The 22,048-nt window shown below is 40.6% G+C and overlaps 2 protein-coding genes across 2 annotated transcripts in view; both read left to right on the top strand.

The window, feature by feature from the left end:
• The first annotated feature begins 758 nt into the window (after positions 1 to 758).
• Positions 759 to 3,727, top strand: HNRNPA0 (heterogeneous nuclear ribonucleoprotein A0). The gene has a single exon (XM_012435359.3). It carries the CDS (start codon positions 1,065 to 1,067, stop codon positions 1,971 to 1,973), a length of 909 nt encoding a protein of 302 aa, XP_012290782.2. The 5' UTR covers positions 759 to 1,064; the 3' UTR covers positions 1,974 to 3,727.
• A 1,670-nt stretch (positions 3,728 to 5,397) lies between these two features.
• KLHL3 (kelch like family member 3) overlaps positions 5,398 to 22,048 on the top strand; it is a 139,450-nt gene continuing 122,799 nt past the window's right edge. Inside the window, exon 1 of the mRNA XM_021664933.2 lies at positions 5,398 to 5,443. The gene's annotated coding sequence lies outside the window, so the exon portion shown is untranslated. The remainder of the gene's footprint in view (positions 5,444 to 22,048) is intronic.

Here is a 22,048-nt window from a genome sequence, read left to right as displayed (position 1 = left end):
CGCCTTGCCCACTGTAAACGGTTAATAACCGCCTTCGTGGACCAGGAATTTGCCCTCCATCTTTGTGCGGGCGAGAGGAGGGGCGGGGACGCCAGGTGTAGCAGACGAGCCGATAGGCAGCGGGTAGATCTGAGCCCCCAACCCCAACAGTCAAGTTTTCAAAAAGCCCGCGCGTGGCGCCCCAGGCCGCATCCGTTGGGAATGGCCCCCAGCGCGCCCCCTGCTCCCTCCCTCGCCAAGCCTTGGGCGGGAGACAGCGCGGGGGTGGCATACAGGCTCTGCATACTGAGGGGGCCGGGGCAATCGCGCACCAGTGCGCGCGCCCGTTCGACAGCTGCCGGAAACGGAAGTGGGTGCGAGGGGATCACGGTGATTGGCTGAACTGACATGTCTCTCAAGGGGCTGGCGCGAACGCCACTGCGGAGTTGGGCGAGGGGTTGAGGAAAAGGGAGGGGGAGAAACATTGGGAACAGCCGGGGTGCTAGAGGAAATGAATCGCGGCGCTACGCGGAGCGCAGGAAGGAACCCATGTCAAGGGACAGAGGGGCAACGGGGAATGAAAGCGGGGTGGCAGGAGGGGAGACGGCAGCAGCACAGGCCGCGGGCTTGACTAGACCGCGGAGGGCGGGGAGTCCGTGATCTAGAGCGGCGCTGCGGCGCGGTAGGCGGGATTAATGAGAACGAGGCGGGGATTGGCGGGCAGCCCTCGGCTGCCGTACGTCGGCGGTGACGCACGCCTCGGGGAGGGTGCGCGCGCGTTCAGCGGCCTCTTTGTGTGGTGCCCAGATAGGAGAGCGGAGGTGGCGGCGGCGGTAGCGGTGGCCTTGGTTGTGTTCCAGTCTCCTCTGCTCGCCCTTTAGCCGGCACCTCTCCCCTTCCCTCCCCCTTCCTCTCTTCCTTCCTTCCTTCCCTCCCCTTCCCTTTTTCCCTTCCCCGTCGGTGACCGGCGGGGGTGGCTCCAGCAACGGCTGGGCCCAAGCAGTATAGAGGCCTTACCTACGATAACGGCGGCGACGGCGAAACCTCGGAGCTCGCAGGGCGGGGGCAAGGCCCGGGCCGTGGAGATGGAGAATTCCCAGTTGTGTAAGCTGTTCATCGGCGGCCTCAATGTGCAGACGAGTGAGTCGGGCCTGCGCGGCCACTTTGAGGCCTTTGGGACTCTGACGGACTGCGTGGTGGTGGTGAACCCCCAGACCAAGCGCTCCCGTTGCTTTGGCTTCGTGACCTACTCCAATGTGGAGGAGGCCGACGCCGCCATGGCCGCCTCGCCCCATGCCGTGGACGGCAACACTGTGGAGCTGAAGCGGGCGGTGTCCCGGGAGGATTCCGCGCGGCCCGGTGCCCACGCCAAGGTTAAGAAGCTCTTTGTCGGGGGCCTTAAGGGAGACGTGGCCGAGGGCGACCTGATCGAGCACTTCTCGCAGTTCGGCACCGTGGAAAAGGCCGAGATTATTGCCGACAAGCTGTCCGGCAAGAAGCGCGGATTCGGCTTCGTGTATTTTCAGAATCACGACGCGGCAGACAAGGCCGCAGTGGTCAAGTTCCATCCGATTCAGGGCCATCGCGTGGAGGTGAAGAAGGCGGTCCCTAAGGAGGATATCCACTTCGGTGGGGGTGGAGGCGGCTCCCGATCCTCCCGGGGTGGCCGAGGCGGCCGGGGGCGCGCCGGTGGTCGAGACCAGAACGGCCTTTCCAAGGGCGGCGGCGGCGGTTACAACAGCTACGGTGGTTACGGCGGCGGCGGCGGCTACAATGCCTACGGAGGCGGCGGCGGCGGTTCGTCCTACGGTGGGAGCGACTACGGTAACGGCTTCGGCGGCTTCGGCAGCTACAGCCAGCACCAGTCCTCGTATGGGCCCATGAAGAGCGGCGGCGGCGGCGGCGGAGGCAGCAGCTGGGGCGGTCGCAGTAATAGTGGACCTTACAGAGGTGGCTATGGCGGTGGGGGTGGCTACGGAGGCAGCTCCTTCTAAAAGAAAATTTAAAATGCCTGGGAGTGGCTGTTGGGGTAGCTCTTTTTGACAACCCAAGTGGGGTCAACTCCTAAGCCCCAGCCCCTCACACCGCCTTCCCTGTTTTGCCCTTAGGGGAGCCACTTCTAAGGCTGCTTACCCTTGGGGGTGTTCCTCTGTTTGCCTGCCACCTCTCTTGTCTCTCCCTCTGAAGATGGACTTGGCCCCACATACACATTTTTGTGTTACAGTCATTGATGGACTCTATTTTTTTATTATTACTTGGACTTTGGTCGTTTTTATACTAGCAAAATGTCTTGTTTTAATTTGTGTTTTTTGGGGGGAGGGAGGGAGTGAACTTGCTGATTCTGTAGCAAAACCTGGGCGGGGGTTGGGGTGGGGGGGTAGTTTACTTTGTTGTAAGGACTTGATACCTGGCTACGGCGTTTTCTATGAAATCTACTTGGATCCCATGCCTGAAATTTGGAAGCATATGTACAAAATCATTTTTACGTTTTATTTTTAATAAATCTTTGTGTTTGACCGTATACGTCTAACTTTTTTTTCTAGGATCCATTCCATATCGTTTTTAAGGGATATTTGTTTAAGATTTTATGTGTTAATTCATTATTCTTGATGTGTACTTAGAGAAACTTCTAAGAGGTCCTGTGGGTTTTTTCCCCCTCTCTTGTTGCCCTGCTAGTTGCGTGTTGAATTATATCCCTTACAGGCAAAACTTCTGAAGTGGTGGATGTGGCTTTTTAAACTCTTAATTAAGTTTCTGTGCATCCATCTCTTGTACTAAGCGATTTGCTTATCATCTTGTCATGATTGGTCATTTCTATGACAATTTATTTCAAGCTGTGTACTGTGTAGTTCTATATAGTTTGTGTTAAGCATGTCATTCATATAAACTTTAAAAATTTTCAGATGACCTAGTTTCATCCCTCTTATTGGTTTGTCTGTAATGAATGGTTAAAAATAAGGGTTATATTTTACCCTCAAATGCGGTTTTGTACTTTCAGAGCAGGTTTAAACGTTTGTTTTTTTTTTTTTTTCCTATATCTGAACTGTTGTCCTCATGGAAATTCTTTTCCCAGTCTTTGTAGCACCATCTACTGGCAGAATGGCAGAGTAGCTGCGAAACAATTTGTTTAAAAACTTGCTTAGGACAATTGCATCAGATTTAGAAGTTTTGCCATCAAAATTATTTGCAGACTTGGAAGTTACACCTTTCCTTGTAACTGAGATGGGCTTCACAGGAATGTAGTTGCCAGTTCATATCACAATTGCCCTTTCTATATGAGGTTTGAAAATGTAAACTGCTATGCATAGCTTGGGCAATAGCCCTAAATTGCTATGACAACTAATGAACCAGCTACATAATACTGGTATTTTAGGTGCAAGTTGTAAAGCAAAATATCTGTATTCTGCTTGGTTAACAAATGTATATTTGTAGTCCTTTCATGCAATAGCATTCAAGTTGTTGTTTATAAGAGAAGAACAAAACTGATAATAGGAGAAAATTGCCTTTCTGGATAGAAATATAGAATAGCAACGTTTATGGATATCACAAATAAAGAATTCAATTCTTTACATGAATGAGTGAGAGTATGTGTAACCTGGTGGGTGGGTTCAGAGTATGTTTAATATGCTTAACTTGATGTTATTTAACGTAAATATTTGACTTAAATATGTTGAAGGCTCAAAGCTACACCAAGAAGCTTTCTGAAAAATTATTGGGCTTTAAAATAAAAGAATATTTTAATACTGAACCATTTTTTTAACTTGTTACTGTTCGATTCCTAAGGTCTAGTTCTTGCCAGTTTTTTTTTCTTTTCTGATTGCCAGGGCTCTACTTTGAAAGAGGTATGGAGAAAGGTTAAGATTATTAGGCTAGGTTGTGATTGCTCAGTAGTCACTTTGGCAAAGGATAGCAGATGCTTAGTACAAATAGTGTTCTAGGTCAAATGGGGTGGGTGTTTTTGCACATTGAAATGGTTAACACGTCAAATCATTTGCTCTCAAATAGTTCTACAGTTTCCATAAATTTCTGTCTTATTTTTTAATTCTAGTGATATACATCATACTACATGTGGACTACTTCATTTGGTAATTTGGTCCAGCTTTTTGGTGGCTGTACAGTGGCCTGTAGGATACAGAATATGATTTTCTGAAATTTTTTGTTAAAATTGTTAAATACTACTCTGCTTGACTTTTTTACTCAGTTTTGGTGGGAAGATATGGGTCAATTGGAATAGTTCTAGTTCACCTTTGTCAGGGTTTACAGTTTAATAAGGTTACTGTCATTTTATATTCCCAACATAGGGGCTTCTAAAGTTTGCAAATGAATTATGTAAAAGGATTAAACATTAGGAAAGCAACCTGTTCTGTTCATGGTATATTAACACTTTATTGTTATGTGTCTACCCTTAAAATTGCTATAAACTGTAGTGAAGACAAAAGCATAGTGGTATTTAGTCACTTCTGGGTTCCTCTTGTCAGTTAATATGCAAACATTTTTGGCATGTGGGACTTGGGGAGGAGGAACAACTGCTTGTATGTTTTGACTCCTTCCACCTCTGAAAGTTAGAACATTATTCAGATTTAAGAGATCAGATCATGGGAGCAGGTGGTACAGAACCTAGTAAGTGTTGAATATAATTTTCGTGCCATGCTTGAATGTAATTTGATAGATTAGCAAAATAAAAGTGAACATTCTATTTTTCATCTTTCTTAATATGAAGATCTTTTGCAGTTACATTCTCGAAAATGTAAATTCAGTAGTCATTAGTTGAATGTGGTTTGAAAGGTTGTTAAAGATGATACAGGTTGAGTATCCCTTATCTGAAATTCTTAGATCCAGAAGTGTTTTGAGTTTGGGATTTTTTTCAGTTTTTAAATATTTGCATTATACTTACCATTTCAGCAGCTCTCATCCAAAAATGTAAAGCCCAAAATGCTCCAATGAGCATTTCCTTTGAATGTCAAGTTTCAGATTTTGGAGCATTTTTGATTTTTTGATTTGGAATACCTGTAGTGTTTCAGGTCATTTAAAAAGCTCTCACTGGTACTGATATACCGTATCCAAAAAAAAAAAAAACTTGCAAATGGTTAAGGGATAACTATCAAATCAGAATGACTGTACCGATTGTACCCATTTATCCATTGTTAAAGTGATTGGAAACATTTCATATTCAAATATAATTTTCCTAATTTTTTTAAGCAAACCTAAAAGATTGCGGATACTCGGTAATTTTGCATTTATGACTGTTTTCTTCAAGACCAGAAGTGATAGTATCAGCTATTTGATTTGTAGGCTTATTTAGTTTACCTTTTAAGGTGCTTAAGTTTTGATAATTTGCATTTTAGGTTAAATTTTGTATGCCTGTGTCTGCTGATTGCAAATAGGCATTTGGATGTTGGATTTTGAACAGAACTACATCTAGACTGTACGGATTTTATCCAAAAAGACAGTACTTGCACTTAGGGTAAGTGTCTTTCTCCATTTAACCAGCTTATTCAATCATCTTAAGAGTGATCATTGGGAAACTTTTCCTCCTCTTAACCTTATTTTGGCCTTTTGAAACACAGCAACTAAGATTGCTTCTAACCAAGGGTAGGACAACACTTTTTCCTTAGTGTTTCATTGCAGGTTACTTTGATTTGCTTTTGTCTTAATGCTTTCTATTACATGCTTCCTATTACAAGTGAAAACACATGGAAAATTTTTTTTCCAATAAAAAGTTCCTTTAATGAGTAAATGAAGCTTAAGAAACATGTAATTTCTACTATATGTTACTTTAAAACTTGCAATATTACATTTGGATTATACTTTTTTTGGATTATACTTTAAGCCACAGAAAATAGCAATATTACTGGGCAGTACAAAATACAGAAATCTTGATTTTTCTTGGGGCTAGTATATTTTTAAAAATACTTAATAACTGTTTATAAGACCAGACTAAACAAAAAGTAAGTAAAAGTTAATATGAACAAAACCCATCTCAGATAATCACTGTTAATAGGTATGTATTCAGCTACATCTTTTGCATGCACCTACATTAATTTTTAAAAATAGAATTATATCATTTTGTAGTTTAGATCATGAACATTCTCACATACCAAGACAAGTAGACCTATTTCATTCTTATTAATGCCTGTATAATGTTCCATAATATAGCTAATACTGTAACTTAAAACATTCCTTTGTTGAGGGACATGAAGTTTCTTCCATTTCTTGCTGTTATGAATAACGATGTGATGAGTGATGATTATGCTTGTAGATATGTTTGTGCTTGTCAAATACTTATTAGCTGATGAGCTGGCTACTCAGCTAAATGTACTGGAATAATGAAAGTGCAGCAGTTTTCTGATATGAGTATTTTTCAATTCTCAGTATATACACAGAAAAGTATCTACCTATTTGTGGCTTTTTAAAACCTTTGGGTAAATTCAACCAAAACATTTTACTGAAAATTTCAAAGTTAGCTTATATGTGATAAAACATTGTTAATAGCCTAGGAAGACCATTATGTTGCTGCTACTTTTTGCTTTCTCCAGTAGTTTTAACTGCAAGACTGTTTGCCAGTTTTTTTCCATATGATGTCCACGTTTATCACTTAAGAAATTTCATTACTGTCTGAAGAAATAATAAGAAAGCTACCATTCAATATTTGCTCTGTGTCCTGTACTATTAATATATGCATCATTTTAAATTTATTTTAGTCCTCAGTTCTATGAAGAAATTCTTTTACCTCCATTTTGCATATTAGCTACAGGCTTATATCTTAAGTAAGGTTATGTAGCTACAGTCAAGAAGAAATAGGGATCTGTTAGCTTAATTTTAAAAGTCGTAAAAAAAAGTTGCTCCTCCCGTTTCTTTACTCAGTGTTCAGAGGTAACATATGTTTAATACTTTGTCATCTTCCAAACTTTACTTGCATGGATACATAAAAACATTCTTTTTTTTTAGAACAAAATGGATCACTTAATATGTTTACGTACATATGCATAAATATGTATTTTAACATCAAACACATCTTTGTTTACCTGTGTATATACCTCTGTCATATAACTATATTCTACAGTATAGATGTGTCATTTATTGGTCAGCAAGTTTCCAGTTTTTTGCTTATAATTTAAGACTCCTTTTGCAGGGTTTGCATTGACGTTTACAACATATTCAAGAGGAAAAAGAAAAGGTACAGCAGCCTAGCTGAAGCTGTTCATTACACTGGTGTCCAGATAGTTCTCTAGGAAACCTGCTAGAGTCCTACAAGGAATTGTTGGATATTCTACAGTCTTAACATTTCAATTTTACTTTGTTATTTCCCCACAAAAAGTTTTGCAGACTTTTCTTTTTAATGAGAAAGACTTAATTAAAAACCGTGTGTCAAGGCGTGGTGGCACACACCTGTAGTCCCAGCTGCTTGGGAGTCTGAGATAGAAGAATTGCTTGAGGCTCGGGGATTGGAGGGTGCAGTGTGCTATGATCATGACTGAGTAACCACTTGACTCCAGCCTGGTGACTTAGTGAGAGTCTGTCTCTGAAAAATAAAAATTAAAAAAAAATTAAAGATACGTAGCTTGTCTCCATTAAAAACAAGCCTTAGTTCCCTTATTTGCTGAAAGAAGTGTACCTTGAAGTCTGAGATTAGAGCAATAAATACGCCATTTATTGCCCTTTTTCAGTTTATTCTAACTAAAATGCAGCATAATATTTGTTGTATGTTAATAGAGATTTTTCAGTGCAGAGATTGTCTTCAATTTAATTTTAAATTACTTATTAAATACTCAAGAAGAGAAAATAAGACAGGAAAAACGGTGTCTTGGGAGAGGATTGCTCTGAATCAGAGATGTGCAACACCAAAAAATCTAAATTTGCATTTGAAATGTAGATTCAGATCTTGCTATTTTCTGATGAAAAAGCTGAATTTGCTCTAATTGAAAGTTTATGTCCTAATTTTCATTTTAAGTTGACGATTGAATAATTTTTGAGGAGGCAAGATAGTTTGAAAATAATAAATGGACATGAATTATTAGCCCCAAATTTCAATTTAGCACATCATGGGTGTTCTTGATGCTTAAATTTAGTCTCTTACTAAAATAATGTGTGGAAATTTTACTTGGGAAGTAGAATTTATTGTTCCTTCCAAAAAGAGGCACAGGTCTGGTATGGGAAAATTAGTCTCTGCCATTGGAACTTGCTTTTGAGTGAACTTCATATTTGCCTTAAATGAGAATTTAAATGTTACAATATAAAACATTTATTATAAAAAAGAGATATTTGAAAGCTGCTATTTAAAAAGAAATTACAAAGTAGGAAGACTAGAAAGGGCAATTCTCTATTTTCCATCTATTTTTTAACTTTCATTTGAAGCTAGATGAATTGAACCTTCAGAGAGGGAAAGGATTCAGGAAGATGCCTTTGGTAGGTATTCTTAACTGTACTTCCTTCTCTATTCAGGCAGACTTTCTTTGATTTTTTTACCATTTTGTATGGTTTTACTTAAAAAAAAAACTATCTGAAATAGGTATCATTTCCTGCTCTAAAATTCTCAAGTGTAAACTTTTGCCATTTAAACATCGTGCTCATTTCCCAGTGTTTATCATCAATTTCATTGGGTGTCGGGCACCTTTGTGTAAGACACTAACATGATCCGGAGGTACACAGCAGTGAGACAAACATGGTTGCTGTCTTTGGATACCTTGCATCCTGGGTGGAATTCAATTTATTTTGAGATGATGCTTTTTTTTTTTTTAAACAGCATTGTGTCACTATCTCAGAGTGTTCACACCAAATTGGAGTTAGTTCCATTGTCATTGAATGTACATTCTCTGATGAAAATTAAGATTCTTTTCTCCTCAATTGATTACTTTTTACTAATCAAAGGTATGTTTTGTCTTTGATGCTTATGTTGCAAATGTAATTTGCTTCATAGTGGACATCTGATTTAATATTTCATATCTCTTAAGGACATAAATTTTGGCATCTAATAGACCAAGTTCCGTTTCTGACACAGTCATGTTCTAGCACTGTGACCTTGGACAAACTGGCCCAAGCCTCAGTTTCCTTATTTGTAAAAAAAGGCTATGGTAATACCTGCTGCATAGCATTGTTAAGCAGATTCAATGAAAGAATGCATATAAAGAAGGGCTTACTGTAGTCTCTGGTACACAGTAATCAATTACTATATGGCCCCGATGAAGAGGTGGACAGACTAGAAAAAGGCATACTTTTATATCACCCCAACCGTACCAATACAGTATTTGCACAGTAAATGAAATCAATGAGTATCTCAACAGAGTAGTGACTTATACATATGTAGTCCATAGAACACTCAGTACCTGAGACATGGTCTTTAGGCTTTGCTCTTTACTTGTTGGGTGAGCTTCCACATGATAGTTCTCAAAATCACTGCTGCTTTTAACACCAGTAGAAGAGAGATGAGTCATGTTAGCTATCTGTAATGTTTTAAATATTTTTTAATATTAGGAAGGTATAAATAAAAGAATGTGAGTGTTGAGGAAAGGTGACTTAAGGCAGGAAGAAGGCTCAAAGAAAGCATTGTGGAGCTTACAACATTTAACCTTAAGAGATTTCCAGAATCTACAAATAACTAAAACAGATTTACAGGAAAAAAACAAGCCCATTCAAAAGTGGGTGAAGGATATGAACAGACACTTTACAAAAGAAGACATACATGAGGCCAACAAACATATGAAAAATGCTCATCATCACTGGTCATCAGAGAAATGCAAATCAAAACTACATTGAGATACCATCTCACGCCAGTTAGAATGATGATCATTAAAAAATCTGGAGACAACAGATGCTGGAGAGAATGTGGAGAAATAGGAACACTTTTACACTGTTGGTGGGAGTGTAAATTAGTTCAACCATTGTGGAAGACAGTGTGGCGATTCCTCAAGGACCTAGAAATAGAAATTCCATTTGACCCAGCAATCCCATTACTGGGCATATATCCAAAGGATTATAAATTGTTCTACTATAAGGACACATGCACACGAATGTTCATAGCAGCACAGTTTACAATAGCAAAGACGTGGAACCAACCCAAATGCCCATGGATGATAGACTGGACAGGGAAAATGTGGCATATATACACCATGGAATACTATCCAGCCATAGTGATCAGTTCGTGTCCTTTGTAGGGACATGAATGAACCTGGAAACCATCATTCTCAGCAAACTGACACAAGAACAGAAAATCAAACACTGCATGTTCTCACTCATAGGTGGGTGTTGAACAATGAGAACACATGGACACAGGGAGGGGAGCATCACACACGGGTCTGTGGGGGGGAACTAGGGGAGGGACAGCGTGGGGTGGGGAGTTGGGGAGGGATAACATGGGGAGAAATGTCAGATATAGGTGATGGGGAGGAAGGCAGCAAACCACATTGCCATGTATGTACCTATGCAACAATTTTGCATGTTCTTCACATGTACCCCAAAACCTAAAATGCAATAAAATATATATTTTAAAAAAAGATTGGTCTCATAGAGAAGGTGGGAGGAAAAAGGGCATTTTAGGTAGAGGACAGGCAGAAATATGGAACATATTCAGAGAAGTATGCTTATTGGATGCTAAACATTATACTGCGTATAATTGCAAATGTTCTCATTGCGAAATTTCAGTAACGTTCTGCTTCACAGATAAGGTCGCTGAAACTCAGGCCAAAAAGGTTAAGTAACTCCTAAGGCCCCCCAGCTGCTGACATGATAGAACTGAGGGTTGAATTCAAGTCTGACCAATTCTAGTCATTTTACTCCTTCCACTAAGCTTCATTGACTTCCAGATAACAAATGACTAATTTGTACTAAGATAAAAGAGAGTTGTGAGAAATAAATTGGGAAAATTAAGTTGGAACCAGGTTACTGAGGTCTTTGAGTAATAGGCTAATGAGTTTGGACTTATCTGGTAGGCAGTGAAAGTCATTAAAGGTTTTTGAGCAACAATAGTGGTAGTGAAACGAATTCACAAAGCTTAGTCCAGTAGCATTGAGTAACATAAATGACAATATGGGGGATACTTCAAAGTGGCAAGTTTGCTAAGACAACTGATGTTAACCAGGTAAGAGAATGAGAGCGTGAACAAAGAGGTGGCATTGGAAATAGACTGACAATTTGAGGTAAGTTGTGAAAGCGTAATTGACAAATGACTGGATATATGAAGAAGGAAGAGGGAGTAGATTAATCAAAATTACTGTGTGAGAAGATGTTGATGTGACTGGTAGTAGGAAGAGGAGATTTAGTTGATTCTGGTAGCACATTGAAGCATTATGTCTTGCGCATATGGCTTTACAAAATGGCCATTGTGCTGGATAATCTTTTTGCCTTTCCTGATCCACTTTCCATCTTTATCTCTCTTGCTCTGTGTTCCTGGGAGGTTGACTCCTAAAGAACTCTATACTCTCTTTTCTAGCTTTATTTATGGTGGGTTTGGACAGTGATAGAAAGGTGAGACAAAAATATTTGTTCCTTCTCTTTCTTACATACTTAGCAAGAGATTGTCAGTGTCCACAGCTCTGCTCCCATGGCCCTCTTTTATAGCTTTAGGTCTTTTCTGGCTTTTGTTACTGTCTCCTATTTACTAGATTCTCTAGTTCCAAGATGGTTCAAACCTTGTTGATTTCCCTTAACTCTGCCCACACCCTTGTAAATAGTTTCTTTTATTAAAACTCCTCAATAACTGAATGTATTGTGGTCATCTCTTCAGTGAAATTAAATAAACTTCTTTCACAATTTCTAATGACTTGATCTTCCCAGCACCACCAAACGTGAAGACCTAGCTATTTGCACTAGGTTACTATTCCTAAATTCAGTGTCTCCCTGTTTATTACTTTGTCAAATTAAAATTTGTTACTCTTCTGCTTGGTGATTCTGCTGGAAATACAGAAGAAAAAGACAAAAATGCCTGCCCTCCAAAAGCTTATATTTTACTGAGGAGAGACAGGCAATAAGACATAATGAATTATATGGTATGTTAGAAGATGAGAAGTATAGAAAAAATTAGAGTGAGGAATGGTGAATGTTGCAAGGGATGTTTGCGAGAATAGTATACTTTAAAATAGGGTGGTATGGGCAGGTCTCTCAGAAAGTGACATTTGAACAAAGACTTGAAGGAAATGTGGGAGTGAGCAATATAGGTATTTAGGAGAAAAGCATTCCAGGTAGATGAGTAGGAAGAGCAAAAGGCCTGAGGCAGGACTGTGCCTGGCCTCTGAGGAAATACAAATTGTTGGGGGTTACTGGACCTGAGGGAAGAGGAGGAAAGGAATAATGAAGTCAGAGAGGGGCCTGATCATGTAGGGATTTGTAGGTTGTTATAAGGATTTTGGCTTTTACTAAATGAATGGTGAGCCATTTGAGTTTTGAGCAGAGGAGTTCCATGATCTGATTTGAATTTTAACAGATTCACTCGGGCTTTTTCAAAATTCCTATTCCTTTCATACAGCTGCTTTCAATGTGGGTTTATAAGGAAAGCAGTCGGAACTACTTGGATAAGGTACAAATGATCCAGAATCTTTTTAACTCTACCATAGGTGTATATGTATATATGCTGAGAGATGCTGCTTTTTGGTCAAAATGAATCTTTGATTGGGGGTATGCAGAAAAGTTATATCTGGCCTGCTATCTTTTAGAATGGCCTACTTGCAAGGTTGGCCCTAATCTGAACACTTGGATTTAGGGGTGTTCCCACTGTTCACTAACTAATAAAGGTAGTTCACTGTACCTAGACTATGCAAACAAGATGATTTATGCTAAACATCTGCTTTCCTTCTGGGAGTCTGTAATTTTGCTACATGCCCCATAAAGGGTGTCTGTATGACCAAACTCCCAGTGAAAACCTTGTGTACTAAGTCCCTAGGCAGAAACATCACATATATAAAAATGTGCTCTGTGTGAACCTTCACGGGAGGGAGAGACCCTGAAGAAGGTTACACATGGATTTTTCCAGACTCTGCTTATGTCTTTTTCCCGTATGATCCAACTGTGAGCACATACTGTGTCACTGTAATAAACTTAAGCCATGAGTACAATACTTAGCAGTGCTGAGTTTTGTGAACCCTTCTATCAAATCACTAAATATGGGCTTGGTCTGGAGGATCCCTGACACAGATAGATTTTTTTTTTTTCTTTTTTAAGAGTCACCAAGTTAATGGGAAAACATTAGGCTGTGGATAGAAGGAGCAGTTGGGCAATTTATCACAGAAGTCAGCCAGCTCTGTCTAGTGGAGAGCTCTTCTGAGCTGTTTCTGCTTTGTTAATTCCTTTTCTTTCTCTAAAAACTTCCCTCCAATTGGTTTTGTCACACTTTATACATTTATAACAAATTGCTGACAGGAATTTCTCCATCACATTATGAAAAATGGCAAATGAGAGTAAAATTACAGATTTATTAAGAACTATTAAAGTATTCATGTGCTCTGGGACACCATTACTAGGAATTTAACCTAACAGAACAGTTTATTGAACAATTTATTGAAAGGAAAACAGTCTTTGTATAAAAATTATTATAACATAGCAAATAATTGGAAACTAAATGTCAAATATTAGGGAAATGTTAACTGTGGTGTGTCAAAAGGTGAAATATTAACTCAGTGTTCATTAACAGGTGAATGAATTAACAAGATGTGGTATATACCTACAATGGAATATTCAGACATAAGAAAGAATACATTTCTGGTATATGCTACAACATGAATGAACCTTAAAAACATGCCAAGTGAAATAAGCTTTTCACAAAAGGACATACTATGATTGCACTTACGTTAAGTACCTAGAGTAGGCAAATTCATAGAGATAGAAATGGGAAATTACTGTTTAAGGGATACAGAGTTTCTTTTCAGGCGAGAAAGTTTTCAAAATGGATAGTGGTGATATACGACGTTATGAATGTACTTAATGCTGCTGAATTGTACATTTAAAAACGGTTAAAATGGCTTTTTTTCTTTTTTTGGAGGCAGAGTCTTACTCTGTTGCCCAGGCTGGAGTGCAGTGGCATGATCATAGCTCACTGCAGCTTCAAACCCTGGGCTCAAGTAATTCTCCCGCCTCAGCCTCCCCAGTAGCTAGGACTGAGTACAGGCATGTGCCACCACACCTACCTAATTTTAAAAATCTTTTTGTGGAGATGGAGTCTTGCTATGTTGCCCAGGCTAGTATTGAACTCCTGGGCTCAAATGATCCTCCCACCTTGGCCTACCAAAATGCTGGGATTACAAGTGTGAGCCACTGCACCTGGCCTAAAATGGCAAATTTAATGTATATTTTACCACAATAAAAATTTTAATGAGACCACACATGGTGGCTCACGCCTGTAATCCCAGCACTTTGGGAGGCCAAGGTTGGGGATCTCCCTAGTTCAGGAGTTCAAGACCAGCCTGGCCAACGTGATGAAACACCATCTCTACTGAAAATACAAAAATTAGTTGGGCGTGGTGGCTGGCACCTGTTGTTCTAGCTAGCCAGGAGGCTGAGGCAGGAGAATTGCTTGAGCCAGGAGGTGGAAGTGGCAGTGAGCTAAGAGTGTGCCATTGCACTCCAGCCTGGGGGACAAGAGTGAGACTCCATCCCCCCCAAAAAAATGGTAGTGAAAAAATATATTATCTAACATAATAAATATGCAAGTATATTAAAGTGGTCAGATTAAAAATTATATCTTAAAAATTCTTTTTTTGTGATGAGTCTTGCTCTGTTGCCAGGGTGGAGTACAGTGGCATGTTTTCAGTTCACTGCAATCTCTGCCTCCTGGGTTCAAGTGATTCTCCTGCCTCAGCCTCCCAAGTACCTGGGACTACAGGTGTATGTAACCATATCCAGCTAATTTTTGAATTTTTAGTAGAGACAGGGTTTCACCATGTTGGCCAGGATGGTCTCAATCTCTTGACTTTGTGATCCACCCACCTCAGCCTCCCAAAGTGCTGGGATTACAGGTATGAGCCACCGCGCCTGGCCTTAAATATTTTTTTAAAGACAAGGTCTTGCTCTGTTTCCCAGGCCATAGTACAGTGGTGGTGCAATCATGGCTCACTGCAGCCTCAAACTCCTGGGCTTAGGCGATCTTTCTGCCCCTGCCTCCCAAATAGCTAGGACTACAGGTGCACTACACCATGCCTGGTTAAGTTTAAAAAAAATTTTTTTAAGAGATGAGGTCTCACTATGTTGCCCAGGCTGATCTTGGAAACTACTGGGCTCAAGCCGTCCTCTCTCCTTGGCCTCCCAAAGTGCTGGGATTAGAGGTGTGAGCCACCATGCCTGGCCAAAAGGTTTTTTTTTTAATGAAATCATGGACATTGAAATTACCTATTTGCAAATATTTACAATTATGGATACCTTTAAAAAACTCCATAGAATTATTAAGTTCTCAATTTATTTCTATTTCCATGTCATCTTCCCTCTTTACCCAACTGGAAGTTGCATCTTTTTCCACTGTGTTTCCATGATACCTTTTCTGTACTTGAATCTCATATTTTCTACCATTATATATGCCTATGTCTGATTTTCTCAAACAACTTGTATGCTCTTTGGCATTACAGTAATATAGGATTTATGTTGCCACTCACTGGTACAGCCTGCATAGTAGATATTCAGTGAGACTTAGTTGACTGAATTATAAGCATGGTATTGTATGAAGGTAGAGATTTACCAAAATGTTCCAGCATACTTGCCCATGGGTTTTATATAACTTCAAGTGTGTGTTTGCCTCAATTCTCTATACTTGCTAGATGTGCAGACCTGATCTCACCCACATACACATCAGTGTATTCTTGACTTTGGGGCTTTGCATCATTTATATTTTACCTTTTTATGTAAAAACAGCCCAATTTTCTTTGGATACAGAAAGGAAAGAACTGGAGACGTGAGGCAGGGGCAGCAGTTAGAGGAGAGGATCATCACAGTCGATTTAAAGTTGCATATACCTATTGAAAAGTTGTAAGTAAGAAATAATGCTCATTCTTGAATAGAATGTCTGAGAAAGAAGCAGATTTTTTTTTCCTTCCTAAGCCACTGGTGTTAATAATTAGGTTTTGCTTTTGTCATGAAGAGATGCATACGTTTGCCAGCAGAGGGCACCAGTTGTAGGTTGCAGATTCATGGGAAGCCGCAGAGACTGGTGTACTGGTCAGTGTGAAGCACTCTGCTTGTTGCTTTAGTTGGTCTGCCCGCCCCCAACCTGCCTTTTTTTTTTTTTTTTTTTTTTAACTATTTTGGAGTCCAGTGGTACTCTTCCAGCTTTCCACAAGAGCATTCTTTGGCTAGGCCTGGTTAATAAGCTAGGTGCCCAGAGGAATCCAGGTGCATGGACTTTATTGTAATAGCTGTTTGGAAGCCTGGGATGCCAGCTTATATGTAATATCTTCAGGGGTTCAGAGCTGTTTTTCCTCATCCAGAGGTAAGGTGAAAAGGGCATTAAGCCAGGCATCTGAGGGTCTGGTTCTGCACTGAGCTTGGCTCTTCAGGTAGTTTTGAGCCAGTTACTTTTTCTCTCTGTCTCAATTAGCTTATCTCTAAAATGGAGATAGTAAGATAGCAGTAGTGCATTCTGTGTATAGCTAATAGTGGCCTGTGAGGTCAGGTAGACCTGGGTTCAAATCCCATCTTTGCTGTTTACTAACTGTGGGGCCTTGGTTCAAGTTATTTAACTCTCAGAACCTCGATTCTCTCACGTTTAAAAGAGAGATAATAGTCCCACAGGGTTGTGAGGATTAAATGAGAAGGGTACATGTGAAGTGTGGAATACAGGGTCTGGGCCAGAGTAAATTTTCAAGGAATGGTAGCTATTATTACTATTCAGAGGATGTTGTCTTAAGTCAAAGGAGATGATGGATATGAAGCACTTTGTAAACTTAAAGTGCAACAGAAATGCCATGAGTGATTATACTCTGGAATCCACTTGGCGTAAATTCTTTTACCTTCAGAGGAAGAGTCTGTATTCCTCTGGATAAGGTACTGTTTTATTTATCTTTTGACTTTTTGGGGTCTCAAGTTCCTTTTCAGTTTCTGTCTGGCTTTGTGAGGGTGCTTGGCAAGTGGTCCAGAATATGAGAGGGCATTTTGGTGATACAGGTATGGGTGGACCTTAATTTACGTTTGGTCTTGTCTAGTCCTTGCTGACCTGTTAGTAATAGTGACCAGTGGAGATGTGAAAATAACTCCAGGAGAGGGCCTACCCTGGTTAATTTTCTTCTCGAACCTAGGACCAAGCGCTTACAGAGCTATAGTTTGATAGCATCGGCATAGACAATGAAAATCGTAGCTGCTAATGGTTACTGAGTACTTATTACAGGCCAGGCTCTCAGCTAAGTGCTTTACATACTTTCACATTCTAACCTAACAACACCGTGAAGTAGATACTATTATTATCATCACCTTTTTGCAGATGAGAAAACTGAAGCTTGTAAAGTAACTTTCCTAGGGTCATGTTTCTGATAAATACAATTGGATCTTGCCCTGTCTGATTTTAATGGTCTGGGCTTTTTTCATTGTTCAGGTGATGTTTGCATCTAGCTGTGCATTAGAGTCATCTATGAAGTTCATTGAAATTTCTGTTCCCAATGGGTATGGTAGCCCACACCTGTAATCCCAGCATTTTGGGAGGCTGAGGTGGGAGAATTGCTTGAGCCCAAGGAGTTTGAGACCAGCCTGGGCAACAGAGACCTCCGTCTCTAAAACCAAAGAAAAAAAAAATAAAAAAGTTCCTGTTCCTCAGGCTCTGATTCTATGGGTGTGAGGCCGAGCCGGACTCTGCAGTGTTTTCATTTTTCCAGATTTATTGAGGAATAATTTGCATAAAATAAAACTCACCCGTTTTAAGTGTAGAGTTTAATGAAATGCAGTACTTGTATACAGTTGTGTAGGCATTACCACAGTCAAGATACAGAACATTTCTATAACCCTAAAAACTTTCTTCATGCCTGTTGATCTTCTGGCACCTACCATTTTAACCAGCTGGGCAGATGGTTCTGATGCACAGCTGTGTGTGGGACCATTATACTGTGTTACGGTTCCTGCAAATGTGAGGTGAGGAACTGATGTCCTGGAGAAGGAGGGTAAAGGTGAGAAAAGAAGTAAAAGTGCATTTACAAGGAAGAATGATCGGCTTAGCTGTCTTCAGATAAACTGTACTGGCTCCCTGTACAGAGATAAGAGTATGGAAAAGAGAACTTTCTAGATAAAATCCAGCTTAAAATAGCTTCTCCTCCTAACATGGTTTCTTCCTAAGCCACTTAAGAACTGAATGATTCTAAACAAAGTTGGTGTGGATGGCTGAATCAATTGTCTTGGGGTAAGATCTGGGGCCACTAGGTACTTTTGATAAGCTGTGGAAGAAGGCTGGTGTAGGGGAAGGACTGGGTTAAGACAGGGATCCCCAGGTTACAGACCGGTACTGGTCCGTGGCCTGTTAGGAACTGGGATGCATAGCAGGAGGTGAGTGGTAGGCAAATGAGCATGACCACCTGACCTCTGCCTCCTGTCAGCTCAGCAGCAGCATTAGATTCTTGCAGGAGCATGACCCCTATTGTGAACCGTGCATGCAAGGGATCTAGGTTGTATGCTCCTTATGAGAATCTATCTAATTCCTGATGGTCTGAGGTGGAACAGTTTCATCCTGAAACCGTCATCCCCCTTGACCCCCTACCCCCATCCTTGGAAAAGTTGCCTTCCTTGAAACTGGTCCCTGGTGTCAAAAAGGTTGGGGCCTGCTGGACTAAGACACTATTATTACTGGGCAATCTGAGGATGGGACCTTTTTCTCCAGACACCACTTTGGTTCTTTTGACTCTCCTCTACTGCAAGACTCCAACAGCAACTGTCCTTAATATGAAGTCCAGTAAGGAAAATTAGCTGAGAGCAAACAGGTTCAGGCTGTGGCTCAGAGAACATTTGGATAATAAGATAGATAATGTAAAATGTATCTCTGAAACTAGAAAAGATTGGGGGTAGGAACTTTGTGCCAGGAGTCTGGAGACTGTTTCTTGACTCAGCTCTGCCCCCTGGTTTTGCTAGATGACCTACCTACCTTCCTTCCTTCCTGCCTGCCTTCCTGCCCTCCTGCCCTCCTGCCTTCCTGCCTTCCTACCCTCCTGCCTTCCTGCCTTCCTGCCTTCTTTCCTTTCTTTCTTTCTTTTTTTTTTTTAAATTTCAACTTTAATTTTAGATCAAGGGGTACATGTACAGGTTTGTTACATGGGTATCTTGCATGATGCTGAGGTTTGGGGTTTGAATGATCCTGCCACCTAGGTAACGAGCATGGTATCCAATAGGTAGCTTTTCAACTACATTTTCAGCCTTGCTCCCTGTATTAGGTAGTTTTTGTGTTGCTATAAAGAAATACCTGAGACTGGGTAATTTATAAAGAAAAGAGGTTTAATTGGCTCATGGTTCTGCAGGCTGTACAGGAAGCATTATGCTGGCATCTGCTTCTGGGAGGCCTCAGGAAGCTTACAATCATGGTGGAAGGCAAAGGGGGAGCTGGTATATCACATGATGAGAGTAGAGGCAAGAGAGTGAGGAGGAAGGTGCCACACACTTTTAAACAACCAGACCTCGAGTGAACTCAGAGCAAGAGCTCACTCATTATCATGGGGACAGAGTGAAACTATTAGGAGAGATCTGCCCTTATGACGCAAACACCTCCCACTAGGCCCTACCTCCAACTCCAACACTGGCGGTTATATTCCAACATGAAATTTAGTGGCTACCAACATCCAAATCATATCACCCCTTTTCTCTCCCTTCATCCTCTAGTAGTCCCCAGTGTCTGTTGTTCCCATCTTTATGTCCATATGTACCCAGTGTTTAGCTCCCACTTATAAGTGAGAATATGCAACATTTGGTTTTCTGTTTCTGCATTAATTCACATAGGATAATGGCCTCTCGCTGCATTTATGTTGCCACAAAGGACATTATTTTGTTCTTTTTTTATGGCTGTGTAGCATTCCATGGTGTATATATGCCACATATTCTTTATTCAGTCCACCACTGATGGGCACCTAACTTGATTTCCTGTCTTGGCTGTGGTGAATAGTGCTGTGGTGAATATATAAGTGCATGTGCCTTTTTGGTACAATGGTCTATTTTCTTTTGGGCATATGCCTAGTAATGGGATTGCTGGATCGAATGGTGGTTCTATTTTTGTTTTTTTGAGAAATCTTCAGACTGCTTTCCATAGTAAGTAGCTGAATTAATTTACATTCACCAGCAGTGTGTAAGCATTCCCTTTTCTCCATAGCCTTGACAACATCTGTTATTTTTTGACTTTTTAATAATAGTCATCCTGACTGGTATGAGATGGTATCTCATTGTGGTTTTGATTTGCATTTCTCTGGTGTAGTGATGATGAGCATTTTTTCATGTTTGTTGGCTGTTTGTAAGTCTTTTGAGAAATGTCTGTTCATGTCCATTGTCCACTTTTAAAAATGGGTTTTTAAAATGTTTTTTGCTTGTTGAATTAAATTAAAAAAATGTTTTTTGCTTGTTGAATTAAATTTCTTATAGATGCTGCATATTAGACCTTTGTTAGATACATAGTTTATGAATATTTTCTCTCATTCTGTACATTGTCTGTTTACTCTGTTGATAATTTTTTTTTTTTTTTTTGCTATACAGAAGCTCTTTCGTTTAATTAGGTCCTACTTGCCAATGTTTGCTTTGGCTGAAATTGCTTTTGAGGACTTAGTTGTAAATTCTTTGCCAAGGCCAATGTCCAGAAGAGTATTTCCTAGGTTTTTTACCTATGATTTTAATAGTTTTAGGTCTTACATTTAATTGTTTACTCCATCTTGAGTTAATTTATTTTATTTTATTTTTTGAGACAGTCTTGCTCTGTCACTCAGGCTGGAGTGCAGTGGTGCGATCTTGGCTTACTGCAACATCTGCCTCCTAGGTTCAAGTGATCCTCCTGCCTCAGCCTCCTGAGTAGTGGAGACTACAGGTACATGCCGCCACACCTGGCTAATTGTTGTATTTTTAGTAAAGATGGGGTTTTTACTTTAGTAAAGATGGGGTTGCCACATTGGCCAGGCTGGTCTCAAACTCCTGACCTCAGGTGATCTGCCTGCCTTGGCCTCCCAAGGTGTTGGGATTACAGGCATGAGCCACTGCACCTGGCTGAGTTAATTTTTATATATGATGATAGGGTCCAGTTTCATTCTTCTGTATATGGATAGCCAGTTAACTCAGCATCATTTATTGAATAGAAAGTCCTTTCCCTATTGCTTATTTTTGTTGACTTTGTCAAAAATCAGTTGGTTGTAGGTGAACAGCTTTATTTATGGGTTCTCTTTTCTGTTCTGTTGTTCTATGTGTCTGTTTTTGTACCAATACTACACTGTTTTGGTTACTATAGCCTCGTAGTATAGTTTGAAGTCAGGTAATATTATACCTCCAGCTTTGTTCTTTTTGCTTAAGATAACCTTTCTTTTCTAAATGGCCTCTTCTGAGTGTTCTCTATTCTGCCTACCTCCCATGAATCATGAATGGTGAATAAAGTATGAAGGTGGTAGTAGTATGGTTTTGACACATACATTATAGTAATATTAGTTAGCATGGCAAAGGTGGGTTGCAGGGAACTTTTGCAGGAGTTTTATATTTGCTCTGTATTTTTTTTTTTTTTTTGGGTTGGGGGATGGAGTCTTGCTCTGCCACCCAGGCTGGAGTGCAGTGGTGCAATCTCAGCTCACCATAACCTCCGACTCCAGGATTCAAGCAATTCTCTGCCTCAGCCTCCCAAGTAGCTGGGATTACAGGTGCCCACCACCATGCCAGGCTAATTTTTGTGTTTTTAGTAGAGACGGGGTTTCACCATCTTGGCCAGGCTGGTCTTGAGCTCCTGACCTCGTGATCAACCTGCTTCGGCCTCACAAAGTGCTGGGATTACAGGCGTGAGCCACCGCGCCCAGCTTATGTTTGCTCTTAATAGTTATATTTTGAAACTTGAATATGCTCAACCCTTACATATATCCTTTTCTGATCTTTTTTCTGTCTGGTTTGTTAGATGTGGCATTTCCCCACCTTCCTGTATGGAGAATATGTAAATGTGGGTATGTGCAAAGGAGGAGTC

This window comes from Aotus nancymaae, unplaced genomic scaffold, assembly GCF_030222135.1.
Source record: "Aotus nancymaae isolate 86718 unplaced genomic scaffold, 86718_ANA_hifiasm-v0.15.2.pri h1tg000064l_1, whole genome shotgun sequence".
NCBI lineage: Eukaryota > Metazoa > Chordata > Mammalia > Primates > Aotidae > Aotus > Aotus nancymaae.
This window is presented reverse-complemented; position numbering and strand designations above follow the sequence as displayed.